The following is a 13,985-nucleotide window of genomic DNA, read 5'->3' as shown; positions in this document are numbered from 1 at the left end:
CACTCTGAGAAGGAGTGATAACAGTGGCATTAGTAAAGCTGCTCTAGTAGACTGTATGGGTTAAATGAAGCAAGTTCATCATCTGAAAGTATATAAGGATGATCTATGGTGAGTAAAATGGTTAGAAATGCTAGATTTAAATTCACTTGCAACATAATTAAGGACAGAAATATATGATAAATTCTGAGTCAGTGTGATATGTGTGATACATAGAACTAAGAAGCATATTTAGGATGCTGAGTTAAACCTATAAAGCAGCTCATACAGAATAAAGGCAGATATTTAGTGAATACAGTAAGAGAACAGGACTCAGTTTTAGCCTCATTGTAGCATTAAAATTAATGTATCTAAAAAGAGTCTTGTCAGATATATTTATAAAAATTTATTTCTGGGCACAGATAGAAGCTTAGCAATAGTCCTAAATATCTGCTTTTAAAAAAAGAGTAGGTTCTCCACAACCTAAACCTTTGTAAAACTAGAAGACATTTTTTAAAAGCCACAAACTTCAAATCATGTGTAGGCAGAGGGAATACAAATCAGCAGAATTGGTGTCAGTGTCAGAAGGGGGCATCACAGTAACAGGGCTATTTATGCAGGAAAATCCCAAAATACCAAGCTGTTTAACAGCAAGAGAATATCGAAAATAGCAAAAAAAAGTTCCGTCTCAGAAAAGAGTACCTCACACTGAGAGTGAATTTCTCCAGAATATAGAAAAGAGCAAGTCAATGTGCTTGTAATGATGGAATGCAGAGAAAAGGACATTACTACAGAGGCACTAAGAATGTTGCAATGCAAGAGGGGACCTGCCAAGAATCTGGGGAAAATATCCTATCCCCTTTCCCATAAACCTCCTGCTATAACTTGCCCCACAAATTCAACTTGTTCATAGATACACAATAAATATGAAAATTTCTGCATCTACATGAAAGTACAATAAGAAAAAAACAGATAAATAGAAAATCATTTCTTAATCAAATATATTTGTTCAGAAAAAAAAATATTTGAAGTGAAACAGAAAACTTCAGCACAACATTCCTAAGTGAAGCTACTAAAACTATAACATAATTTTTAATGAAAAAATGTACAAATATTCAAAACAGAATTTCAAATTTAAACACAATGACATGCTCTTTTGATGACGATTAAAGTGTTTGAGACATTATATTTGCCTGAGGGTGGTAAAATACACACAGTTAATAGCAATAACTATTAAAAATCTCACACTCAAAGCAATTCCACTTTCTAGATTGTTCTTCAGATGTGTTTGCAAATGTCAAAAATTATGTATTTGCGATGATATTTATTTAAGCATCGCCATATGAAAGATTACAAGCAAACTAAATGACCATTCAGGACTAGTTAAATAATTTTCAGTACATAGGAAATAGTAAAACGAGGCAGCTCTTTATATACTGTTTTTCATCTCTTGCATAAAAAAACACTCACAAATTCACAGGTAGAAATGCGTATGTGCTGCTATATCTGCTTCATACAAAAGATGCATGATTAAACAGATTAAGAAAATCAAAGCTTTTCCAACTAAAAAATTGTGCCATAAACCCACTTGTTCCATCCTATAATTTTGACAAATTATATTCAAAGAGCTTCCCCAGCTACTGTCACTCACCCTTTCTAATGGTCTCAATTTCCTTCTATAAAACACACACACATACACGAAACACCAAAAAAAAAAAAAAGCCACACATTTGTACACATTCAAAAACAAAAACCTTCCTTCTTACCTATTCTCTTATGTTCTACCTACTGACGGTGGCAATTCACCCTATTCTTTACTCCTCTGTGTACATACCTTGCAAAAATATACGGTTTTAGTGCATAAGGAAACCCAAGAATCGGGGCTATAATATGTTGATTATCTCGTTGTACAAAATTATCAGAAAGATTTTAGCTGCTCAGAGTCTTATATGACAAATATCGTATCCCTAAGAGTAAATATAAATCACAGAGGACTTGGCCTTCATTCCCATTCTAAGCACAAAATAAGCACATTGAATCCCCTCTGAACTCTCCCTAGAGATGTTCCAAGCATAGATGTCTAGGGATCTCTTCTCAAAGGGTTATACTCTCTACTTTAATCTTTCAATAAATAGTTATTTTGGTTTTTTTAAATCTATTTGGTAGAAAATTTTGCTACATTTAACTAGAAAAGAATATTATGCTGAGCCAGTGATTTCCACTGAAAGATTAAAGAAAGAGTAAGTATGACAATTTTTAAACAGTACAGCTCCTATCATTGGAAACTCTTAACAGCTTGTGGATCCAAAGTGTGTCATTGTTTAGAGAAATATATTAAGAAATTAAAAGATGATAAAGTTTAAGTTGAACCATTTTGACAAGACAAGGTGATTGATTTAATTTGAGAGATGTCAGAGCAAAAGAAAACAACAACAAAATAAGGGCTTTATAATCACCAAAATGAAAAATAAAGTACCCTGTTAGACTGAAAATAGATCCTGTCTATAAATGGAAGAAAAATTGACAGATTTTTCTTAAAATCTGCTTTAGCCAAAAATTTCTTAATAATGATCAATTATAGATGCATACAACAAAACTCTCAGACTCTGGAACAAGATCACCTGGAGTTAGAATCCTGGCTCTGCTCATAGTGTGACTACAGTTAAGTTACTTTTCCTTTCTGGTCTCTGGTTTTCCTCTTCTGTAAACATGATAATAATGAAACCAATATGATTTGATTGATGTGATGACTAAGGTTAAATAAAATAATATCTGTAAGTGAACAAACTCTGTATAAGTGATTATACACACACATACACACAATCATGGCTACAGAGAATTCTGAATAAGTGTTATAAAGACATTTTGCAAGAAACAGAGAATTTGTGATGTTAGGAATCAGTCTGGAAACCTCGATCACATATCTAGAATTTTATCCAGTTCTACTACTGTAGGATGACATTTGCCAAAGGATTACTTTTCATCCAATTTAAAATATATTTTCTTTCATGGATATTGACAAGCGGATTCTAAATTAACAAAAAAGAATAACAGAGGTTCTGGTTCAAGATGGCAGAGTAGGAGACCCTGAACTCACCTCTTCCCATGGACATACACAGTCTATAGCTACACAGAAAAGAAAACCAGAAACTAGTTGAAGAGCTGTTACACATCAAATCAATGAGAAATATCCACACTGAACCAGGCAGAGAGACCAAGATGCAATCTGGCCAAACACTCTATTCCCAGCATGGCAACTCACAACTCCCAGCTTCTCATTGAGGAGTGAAGAGTTTAGACTCCACATCTGGCACCTCAACTCTAAAGAATTTCACTTGAGGAGCAAACACTCAGACATCTAACTTTGAAAAACAAGGCTTGCATGTGTGAGACCTACAAAGTTATAGAGAACTAAAAGAGGGTTCTTAAAAGGTTCACAGGACCTCACTCTGGCTAACTGACACTCCACTACTCCCCAAAGCTCAGAAAAGAGACAGCAGATTGCAATTTGTCCAGTCTTGGGGAATTCCCTGGTGGTCCAGTGGTTAAGACCAAAGTCCTTCCCAGAGTGACCCTCTTACGTTCTCATGGAAGGACTAGACATAAGAGGTGAAAACAGCACAGGAAGCCGCAGGAGACTTTCTTGCATCAAAATGCTTTTTTAAAAAATCAAGTTGTGGAATTCCATGGTCATCCAGTGGCTAGGTCTTGGAGTTTCCAATGCAGAGGGTGCAAGTTCAATCCCTGGTCAAGGAACTAAGATCCCACGTGCCATATGGCACAGTCAAAATACAAAAAAAAAAAAAAAAAAGGAACTCCCATAGAATGAAATGTGTCCAGTCTTCACGTGAAAAAGATCTATTTGCTTATTTTAAAGGCTTGACCTAAGTGGTAGGCTTCTTATCTAACACACTTCTAGAAGCCAACTACAAAACTCTCCATAGACAGAGGCCTTAGCAGACACCATCTCTTTTCTATCCCTCTGCCTCATTCAGATTGCCAATATATGCCAACATCCAGGTGACATCCCTTGACCATTTGACTCTAGTGGCCAGCAGGGCTCACGTCTTTTGGCTCCCACAGGTCTGTACCAAACAGAGAAACAATTCTTAACTGGCTATCTCCTTTGGCACAGCACAGAGACAGACAGAAACACCCATTCTTTCTGTGAAATAGGACTATTTGCTTCCCTTAAAAGCTACAGCCTAAGAGGTAGGCTTCTCATTTATCACACAGCTAGGGGGCAAGTACAATCCTTTGCAGAGCTCAGGGAGTCCAACGGATGCAATCTTCAGGCTATAGCTCTGCCCTAGCTCAGAACTCTGGTGTTTCAGAGAAAGAAACATCTTTCCAGTGTTCCGGTTTTTGTTGCTGACACCCAGAGACCACATAACCCAGATAGCCTGCTCTGGTCAGAGGGGCTTGTGTCTTTGGGCTTACCAGGACAGTCACAAACAAAGAAACTGTTCTTAACTGGCTACCACCCCAGGGCTCAGTGAAAGAGAAGCAGACAAACTCACTTCTTACAGACATCCACTGAAGGAAATCTATAGACATCCATTGAAAACTACTGCCTGGGAGTCTGGCTTCCAATTATCCTGCATCCAGATGCTGCTGGAGGCATTTATTATAAATCTCAGTTTTAATATGTCTTCCCTTTTCAAGGTATACAACAAGGAACTTACCAATAAACTGAGTACATTTTCTAGCATTTAGATCAGCTGATCTTTTTCCAATTAATAAATTGATATGAGAACATCTGACATATATGATAATAGAATGGCCAGGATAGAAAAGAAATAGATAAATCATTTATCATGTAGTAAGTGCCTGCTCTCTTCCCTCCCTAGGCTTCTTATCTCTTTTTAATTCTCTGTAGCATCTAATTACCCTGTCATGTATACTTATGAATTTGTGCATTGTGTGAGATTGTAGAATTTCTTTTGCTTAGTCTTGCTTCCTACACCTAATATGCTGCCTGACACAATATATATTCAATGACTATCTCTTAAATAAGTGAGTAGGTAAATAAAAACTGAGCAAATAATGACACATAGTTGAGTGCAGAACATGGTTATGGGGCTATAAATTCCTGAGGGAAAACCATGCAGACCATTTATTAGAGTGAAGGGATAAAAATCTTAATCAGAGTCAGATAGAAGCCTCATTAATCTCAGTGGTGCTGCCAGCAGTCTTTAAATAACTTGCTCCCGAAGGTTTTCTTCAGCGCCAGCCTCACTTCTTAATTCCTAAGAGTGTATATCAGTGGATTCAGCACTGGAGTGACGGCACTATAGACGATGGCCACCATCTGGTCCTGAGTCATGGAAGTGGCTGAGGCAGGACGAATGTACGTGAAGCCTACAGGTCCATAGAAAAGACACACCACCGTGAAATGGGAGGCACAAGTGGACAAAGCTTTGTGGAGTATTCTGCAGGACTTATGCTTGAGCAGAAGGGAGCAAATAATATACAAGTAGGAGAGAAGCGTCAGGAAGAAAGCTCCCATAGATACGCTGCCTGTGACCACAGAGAGAAGCCATTGGTTGAGCAGTGTGTTACTGCAGGCCAGTTCCAAGAGGGGCTTGACATCACAGAAGAAGTGATTGAGCTCTTGAGAGCGGCAAAAGTTCAGGCGTGCAGTCATGACAGAATGTACCAGAGCGTTAAAGATGCTGGTGATCCAGGCCACGGCTGCCAAGAGAATACATACCTTGGGGTTCATGATGACAGGGTAACGAAGTGGGTTGCAGATGGCAGCGAAGCGATCAAAAGCCATAACAGCCAGTAAGATGGCCTCTGTGCTTCCCAGAAAGTGGAAGAAGTATAGCTGAGTGATACAGCCCAGGAAAGATATAGCCCTGCGAGCGGAGAGGAGGTTTATAAGGACTTTGGGCAATGTCACTGAAGAGTAGCAGATATCCAGGCAAGAAAGGTTTCCCAGGAAAAAATACATGGGGGAATGCAGTTTGGGTTCCAAAATCGCAATCACTAATATAGCTCCGTTTCCAGCCAAGTTTATCAAGTAAATGATTAAGAAAATCACAAAGAAGAAAGGCTGCAGCTGCTGAACACTGGTCAGGCCAAGTAACAGAAACTCATTTACTGTAGTGACATTCTCCATTGCTTTGGGGAGCAAATGTAATGATGACAGTGAGTTCGTTTTTTTTGAATTTTACACTGTGGGAATTAAGTGAAGTGAGTTTATTATTTGGAAAAGCCAAAGGGTGAGCTCCAGTGTGGAGAATATTTATAAGTGGTAAGTAAACAGCTTTACCACTCCTAAATATGAGTCAAACATCTTTTTACCGCTTCAGAATTTATCATGTACTAATAAAAACAGCTTATAATGAGTAAGTCAGATATAGATAAAAGACACTTTTTTAAAGCATAAAATGTAAAACATGATTATATCTTATTTACAACATTAGAATTAGAGGTTAGAAAAAAAAGTAGAGGCTAGAAAAATTTAAAACATACAAAGGAAATAATTGTTCAGCTTATGATTCTCGGTTCTGGCAGTAAAAGTGATATAGCCTAGTGAGGATTTCTTCTTTTCTCCTAAGATATTTTAAAGCCTCAGGAAATTAACGCATCCTTCCTAGAAGCCTAAACTTTCAGCAAAACTAAGAAACATAAAATCCAGAATCTTCAAATATTGTGTTTAAGCAGAGGGAATAAAAACAGCATTTAGCATCAGTAGTCACAAGACTGCAGCACAGTGGTGGGTTTGTGTGTGTAGTTGAGAAAAACTTGAAAGAGTAAAAAGTGTTAACAGGAAGAGAATTTTGAAAACATTCCCGATTTTTCAGGCCTAGGAAAAAATGCCCTACCTTTATTGGGAATTTCTACGAGAGGAGGAGAATTAGAACAAGATAAAGTATAAGCATTGAAAGAGAAAGGAAAAATATATATTAAATGCTTTGCCATTTGTAAAAAATAATCACCACCTTATTAACAGAAGAGGGAGCCCTTGAATTGAGGAATGGAAAAACCACCTGGTATACCCCCTCCCTGGTGGCTCAGATGGTAAAGAATCTGCCTGCAGTGTGGGAAAGATCCCCTAGAGAAGGGAATGGCAACCCACTCCAGTATTCTTGCCTGGAGGGTACCATGGACAGAGGAGCCTGGTGGGCTACAGTCCATGGGGTCGCAAAAAGTCAGACATGACTGAGCGATTAAGCAGCAGCCTACCCACCCTCACTCACACTAACATTCCCCTGCTAACAATTGGTCCAGAATATCACAACCCAATGTAAGCTCCCAATAAAATAGTTTCAAAAGTTGACAGAAATAATGAAGAGTACAGTTCACAATCCTAATAGAAGTTTTTCTATGGACTTCCCTCCTAGCTCAGTCGGTAAAGAATCTGCCTGCCATGCAGAAGACATGGGTTTGATTCCTGGATCTGGAAGATCCCCTGGAGAAGGAAATGGCAACCCACTCCAGAATTCTTGCCTGGAGAATCCCATGGACAGAGGAATCTTGTGGGCTACAGTCCATGGGGTTGCAAGAGTCAGACACGACTGAGTGACTTTCACTTCTACTTTCACTTCACTCACTAATAGAAGTTTTTAACATCTCTCTCTCTCTATGCCTTATAGAAAAAGCAAAAAAAAAAAAAAAGTAAGAATATAAAATTCGAAAAACATAATTTACAAATTTGATTGATATATATAAACAGCTCAGTAAGAAAAGAATTTACACCCACAAAAAAAGAGCAAAATACAAATGGAGAGAATTTATCACTACACTAAAAATATACACTAAAGGAAATTCTCTAGTCAGTAAGAAAAGATCCTAAGCAGAAGAATGGAAATGCAAAAAGAAGTGAAGAATATCAGAATGGGTATGTGTCTGTATACATGTAAGGAAAAATTGACCCACTAAAAGTGAAAAATGACTATACAAGGCAATAATGACTATGACTTGTGGATGTTAATACTATGTAGAATAGAATACACAAATGGAAAAAGAAAAGAATTCACATTATTTTTAATGGCACATTAAACATTTACAAAATCAAGATAGGTTGAGGTTTTTTTTTTTCCCAGCATCAAAAATTTTAATAGATTGAGTCATTCAAAGAATATGCTTTGACTATGGTAAATTTTTTAAAAAGTAAGAAAAAGATATCCAAAAATGCACTAAATGCTTGAAATAAAGCAACACACAGCTAAATAATTCATAAAGGGAAAATCCAAATAGATTTTCTTTAATATTTTAACCAAATCATAATGAAGATGAGACATAACAATACTTTTAGTATGTAGTTAAAGAAATAAAGAGAGATTTTATGTCTTGAATTCATATCTTAAAAAGAAGAAATATTAAAAATCAGTACTCTAAAGTTGTATTTCAAAAAACTAAATGAATGAATGAATAAAACCAGCACCTCAAATCTAAAGAAAGCAAAAGAAAGGAAATAATGAAAATAATAACATAAATCATTAAAATAGAAAAGAAAAGTGCAGTAAAGTCAATAAAGTGAAAACTTAGTTATTTGAAAAGATTGTGAAAGTGATAAACTCCTGTAAGACTTAAAGAGAGAGCGCTCAAAATATCAATTTAAAAGGTAATATGGCAATGGATATTATCAATGTCAAAAATTATAGAAGATCTTTATGAGCAAATTTATGCCAATAAATTTAACAATCTAGATGACATTTACAAATTACTTCGAAACAAAAGTAAATTATTAAAACTAACAGTAAAAGAAAGAAAATTTGAATAGTTTGATATCTATATAGGAAACTGTAGCTGCTATTTAAGACCTTCCCCAAAAGAAAATGCCAAATCCAGATTTCTACCAAATAGTTAATGAAGAAATAATAATTTACACATAGTCTCCTAAAGAAAGAAAAAAAGAATACTTCTCAACTTCTTTTATAAGGCTAACATAACCTTGATGAAAGTAGTGAAAGTCACTCAATCATATCTGACTCTTTGTGACCCTATGGACTATATACATTCCATGGAATTCTCCAGGCCAGAATACTGGAGTGGGTAGCGGTTCCCTTCTCCAGGTATCTTCCCAACCCAGGTCTCCCTCATTGCAGGCAGATTCTTTCTTACTTTCCACAAGGGAAGCCCAAAGCCCCCCAAAAAGAATACTCTCAACTTCTTCTATAAGGCTAGCATGACCTTGATACCAATACTTGAAAAAGGACTTAACAGAAAGGAGATGTGCAGATTACCCTGTTTCATGACTACAGATGCAAAATTCCTTTCTCACTGTCTCTTATGTGACTCTGTGCAAATCACCATCACCACTCATTTGAACTATTGGAATGATCTTATTTCCACTCCTGTCCAGTCTCCTATTCTCAAGGCGGCATCCAGGATTATTCTGTTAAATATGTCTAATGATTTAAGCTTCCATTTCCACTCTATCCCTGGATTACTCAGCCACATTGATCTCTATGTTGTTCCTAAAACACTAACTACATTTTCATCTCAAGGTCTGTGCACCAGCTCTCCACTTGTATGAAGCATTCTTATACTTAATAAATGCACATATTTAATTCCCACATCTCTTTCAGACCTTTGCCCTAATGCTACACACTCATCGTGAATTTCTCTGATTGTTTTGTGCAGTCACTAAGTCCTGTACAACTCTTTGTGACCTGATGGGCTGCAACATGCCAGGCTCCTCTGTCCTCCACTATCTCCTGGAATTTGCTCAAATTCAGGTCCATTGAGTTAGTGATTCTGTCTAACCATCTCATCCTCTGTCACCCTCTTCTCTTGCCCTCCATCTTTCCCAGCATCAGGGTCTTTCCCAGTGAGTCAGCTCTTCACATCAGGTGGCCAAATTATTGTAGCTTTAGCTTCAGCAACAGTCCTTCTAGTGAAGAGTCAGGGTTAATTTCCTTTAGGATTGACTGATTTGATCTCCTTTCTGTCCAAGGGACTCTCAAGAGTCTTCTCCAGATTAAATTACAAAAAAAAAAAGAGCATATCCTTTCTTACTATGTTGTTATCAATGGCACTTATCTTAATCTGCTGTACTGGATTTTATTAAATATGTTTTGCAGTGTCAAACACACACACAAAACTATTGTCTATTTTATTCACTACTGCAACCCAGCACCTAAAACAGTGTCTGGAACATTTTTTTGGTGCTCTCTCTATACTTACTGAATTAGCTACTGGATTGTGATTACCTGTTCAATCATTATCAGCTACAAAAAACTATCCTCAAAAGGTCAGATTTGTCTTCTTTTGAACATTCTCACCTACAATCTATCCATACTATTCTCCTGAATGTGATGCTACACTCACAAAAGACTCTTTCAGTTTATCAGAGGACATGGCAACATAGAAAGTGGGCAATGAATATTTGTGATTAAGTAAATAACTTTTAGCCATATAGGCCCAGTTTTAGCAATTCGTTTTTGTCATGGACTGTTCTCAAAGACACTTGTGATTCTTAATGATTAATTGCTGTCTATAAACAGTATTTAAAATTTAAGAAATTACATTATTGGTGAAAGAAAACAAAAATCTAGGAGCTGCACTCCATGAATATGGATATAGAAGAAATATTCTAAATGGAGTTGGTAGAGAAGATGATTAATCTCAGGTGTCATAAATATAATTGAAGGACATTATTACCTATGCATATATCAGAAACTGGGGATGTACTCAAGTGAAAATATTAATACTTAAGTAAGTACTTCATACAAGAGTTTTGAAAATTATTATATTTTTCCTGGATAATAGCACCATCCATCTTCCACTAAAAGTCATACTATTGCAAATTTATGTAATTATATAAACAGTAGGCAAAATCTAACATATTGTTTGACTAGAACTAGAACCTGTCATTTTTGTATAATTAATTTTGACATATATTAAGGTATTACTCATGTAATTTTTTTCTCTACTTCACTTTCTTCTTCTCTTTATATTTTCTCTAATTCTCGGTAACACACACACCCACCTACACACACCCACACCCATACCCACACACCACTAAACAGATATAGGCACTCAGACATTTAGTTAAAACGTAGATTTAACTTGATTACAATGAGAGTCTACCCTAAAACAAATAACAAACAACCAAAACAAAAAACAAAAATGTACACACACATAGACTGAGAAATTCAAAGCTTTACTTGCTAATGATTTGTGCCGTGAACCCACCTGCTCTTCCACTCTGAAATTTTCACAGCTTAGATTCAAAGAATTTTCCCCATTTACTTTCACTTGCTTTTTCCAATTATATTAACGCCCTTTCTTCAGAAAATTATTCCTCTAATCTAAGCTCACTTTTCTTCTGTTTACTCTCAGCCAAATTGTCCTGCACATCTGTCTTTACATACTTTATAATAAAATAAAATTTTGGCTCAAAAAGGATATCCAAAAATCAGAGATCAGCTGTGTTTACTGTCTACCTGAATAAGATCATCAGAGATAGTTCCAGCTGTTCAAAACTCTTACACCCATTTTATTGCAAGCAACCTCTATCTAGATGTGAGACTGAATCTCAGCAAATCCATCTTTTATTTAAGAGAACAAACAGACTAAATCCTGTATAAACCTCCCTGGGGGTATCTGGACATTAATGTCTTGGGATTTTCTCTCTAGAGACTTATTTTCTCCATATTTCTCTTCTATAAGTATCAATTTATACCCTTCTTTGGTGTGCTTGTGAAGTCACTAGATTAATTCTTTAATAATAAATTTGGGGCAGAGCCTTTGGTTGATCATGAGCAAAAGGGAGTGATGAGAATATAAAAGAGAAGAGCTAGCTCTATCCTTCAAAAGTCTAACACCTTATAAATGCAAAAAAAGTGATATCAGTTAAAGCAATATAATGAAAACTAAAAATATGAATTAGAAACTGAATTCCACAGATACAGAAAAGGGAAGGATTTGGGGAAATGATAAACAAACAGGGAAGAATAAACAATGGGAATAAGTTTGTTTAATTTACATTTTTATGTATGGGATCTTTGAAGTATTGCAAAAAATCTAAGGTTATTGTTTGTACTATTATGATAAATATCCTTTCTGAAGATAAGAGAAATTATATATTTTCTGTTTTCTTTCTTTCTCTTTTTTTGGTCACATTATGTGGCTTACAGAATCTTAGTTCCCTGACACCAGGGATTGAACCCAGGCCACAGCAGTGAAAGCGCTGAGTTCTAACCACTGGTGCTATGCTTAGTTGCTAAGTCGTGTCTGACTCTTTGCAACCCCATGGACTGTAGCTGGTCAAGCTCTTCTGTCCATGGAATTCTCCAGGCCAGAATACTGGAGTGGATAGCCTTTCCCTACTCCAGAGGATCTTCTCTACCCAGGGATCAAACCCAGGTCTCCCACATTGCAAGTGGATTCTTTACCAGCTGAGCCACCAAGAAAGTACAATAAATGTAAGAAGGACAGTAACAAAGGAAGACAACTTTTAGACAAATGCTGAAAGTTAGAGAACCACAAGTCAATGGATAGTTAGTTCACCATAAGACAAAACAAAATTTAAGAACAATAAATTAACTGAAAAATATATTTGATATGTTTGAATATATTTGGGATTCCCTGGTGGCTCAGACGGTAAAGTCCGCCTGCAGTGTGGAAGAACTGAGTTTGATCCCTGGGTCGGGAAGATCCCCTGGAGAAGGAAACGGCAATTCACTCCAGTATTCTTGCCTGGAAAATCCCATGGACAGAGGAGCCTGGCAGGCTAAGTCCTTAGGGTCGTAGAGTTGGACATGACTGAGCAACTTCAGTTCACTATATTTGATATGGAGGTTAAAATACCAAAAAAAGTGTGCACAAGTAGAGATAAGCACATGGTAGTTTTACTTATGCTCAAAAGATTCAAATTAACTTTTTATTTAGATACAGTTTCAAATGTATAGAATATACAGAAGCATTTCAGGAATAAGAAGAGAACCCCCCAAATCCGTTAATCCTTTACCCAGGTTAATCTATTGTTAACATTTTGCCCCATTTATCATTGAAATCAATACTGTTAGCAAGAAAAAACAGATTGCATGGGCAAGACAGATAATTTTCTATATTTATCATGAGAGAAAAAGAAACACTACACTTCATGGGAAATGAAGTTTGAAAGTTGCTACTTTTTCTCCCACACCTCTCAGGGCCTTTCTGATATCCTTATTCCTCAAAGTATAAATGATGGGGTTTAGCATAGGGGTCACCACACTATACAGTACTGAGATCAGCCGGTCCTTTGCCAATGAGTAAGATGAGATGGGCCGCACGTATGTGAAGATGGAGCTTCCATAGTAAAGAAGGACAATGACCAGGTGGGAGGCACAGGTAGAAAAGGCCTTTTGCCTCCCCTCTGAGGAGCGGATCCTCAAGATGGTAGAGATGATGTAGAGGTAGGAAAGGATGATAGCTAGGAAAGGAGCCCATCCAATGAAGACCCCAACGATGAGTAACACCAACTCATTGACAGAAGTGTCCCCACAAGACAAGATCAGCAAAGGGGGGATGTCACAGAAGAAATAATTAATCTCGTTGTTGCCACAGAAAGGCAGGCGGAACGTCAGTACTGTGTGCACCACTGAGTTGAGGAAACCACCAGTCCAGCAGGAGGCTGCTAACTGGCTGTATAGGACCTTGTTCATAATAACCGAATACCTTAAAGGTTTACAGATTGCAATGTAACGATCATATGCCATGGCTGCCAGGAGGAGACATTCTACCCCCACAAAGAAAAGGAATGCAAAAAGTTGAGCCACACAGCCCCCGTAGGAAATACTCTTCTTCTTTGATAGGAGATGCACCATCATCTGGGGGACATTAGTGGTGGTATAACAGATATCAAGAAAGGCCAGATTCCTTAAAAAAAAATACATGGGGGTATAGAGTCGTATATCAACCAATGTTACCCAAATAATGAAAATATTTCCTCCCAGGGTACAGAGATAGATCATAAGAAATGTGGTAAAGAATAAAAGCTGCACATCGTTTAAGTCAGAGAATCCTAAGATGATAAATTCAGACAGAGTGTAATTTTCTCCTTCCAT

At 36.9% G+C, this 13,985-nt stretch overlaps 2 protein-coding genes across 2 annotated transcripts; both read right to left on the bottom strand.

The window, feature by feature from the left end:
- Window positions 1-5,218: 5,218 nt before the first annotated feature.
- Window positions 5,219-6,100, bottom strand: OR12D3 (olfactory receptor family 12 subfamily D member 3). Its single transcript, XM_068960851.1, has one exon. The coding sequence runs from the start codon at window positions 6,098-6,100 to the stop codon at window positions 5,219-5,221; it is 882 nt and encodes a 293-aa protein (XP_068816952.1).
- A 6,937-nt stretch (window positions 6,101-13,037) lies between these two features.
- LOC138069769 (olfactory receptor 5V1-like) lies at window positions 13,038-13,985 on the bottom strand. The gene has a single exon (XM_068961110.1). It carries the CDS (start codon window positions 13,983-13,985, stop codon window positions 13,038-13,040), a length of 948 nt encoding a protein of 315 aa, XP_068817211.1.

This window comes from Capricornis sumatraensis, chromosome 22, assembly GCF_032405125.1.
Source record: "Capricornis sumatraensis isolate serow.1 chromosome 22, serow.2, whole genome shotgun sequence".
Lineage (NCBI taxonomy): Eukaryota > Metazoa > Chordata > Mammalia > Artiodactyla > Bovidae > Capricornis > Capricornis sumatraensis.
Note: the sequence above shows the minus strand (reverse complement) of the source record. Positions and strands in the feature narration are given on the sequence as shown.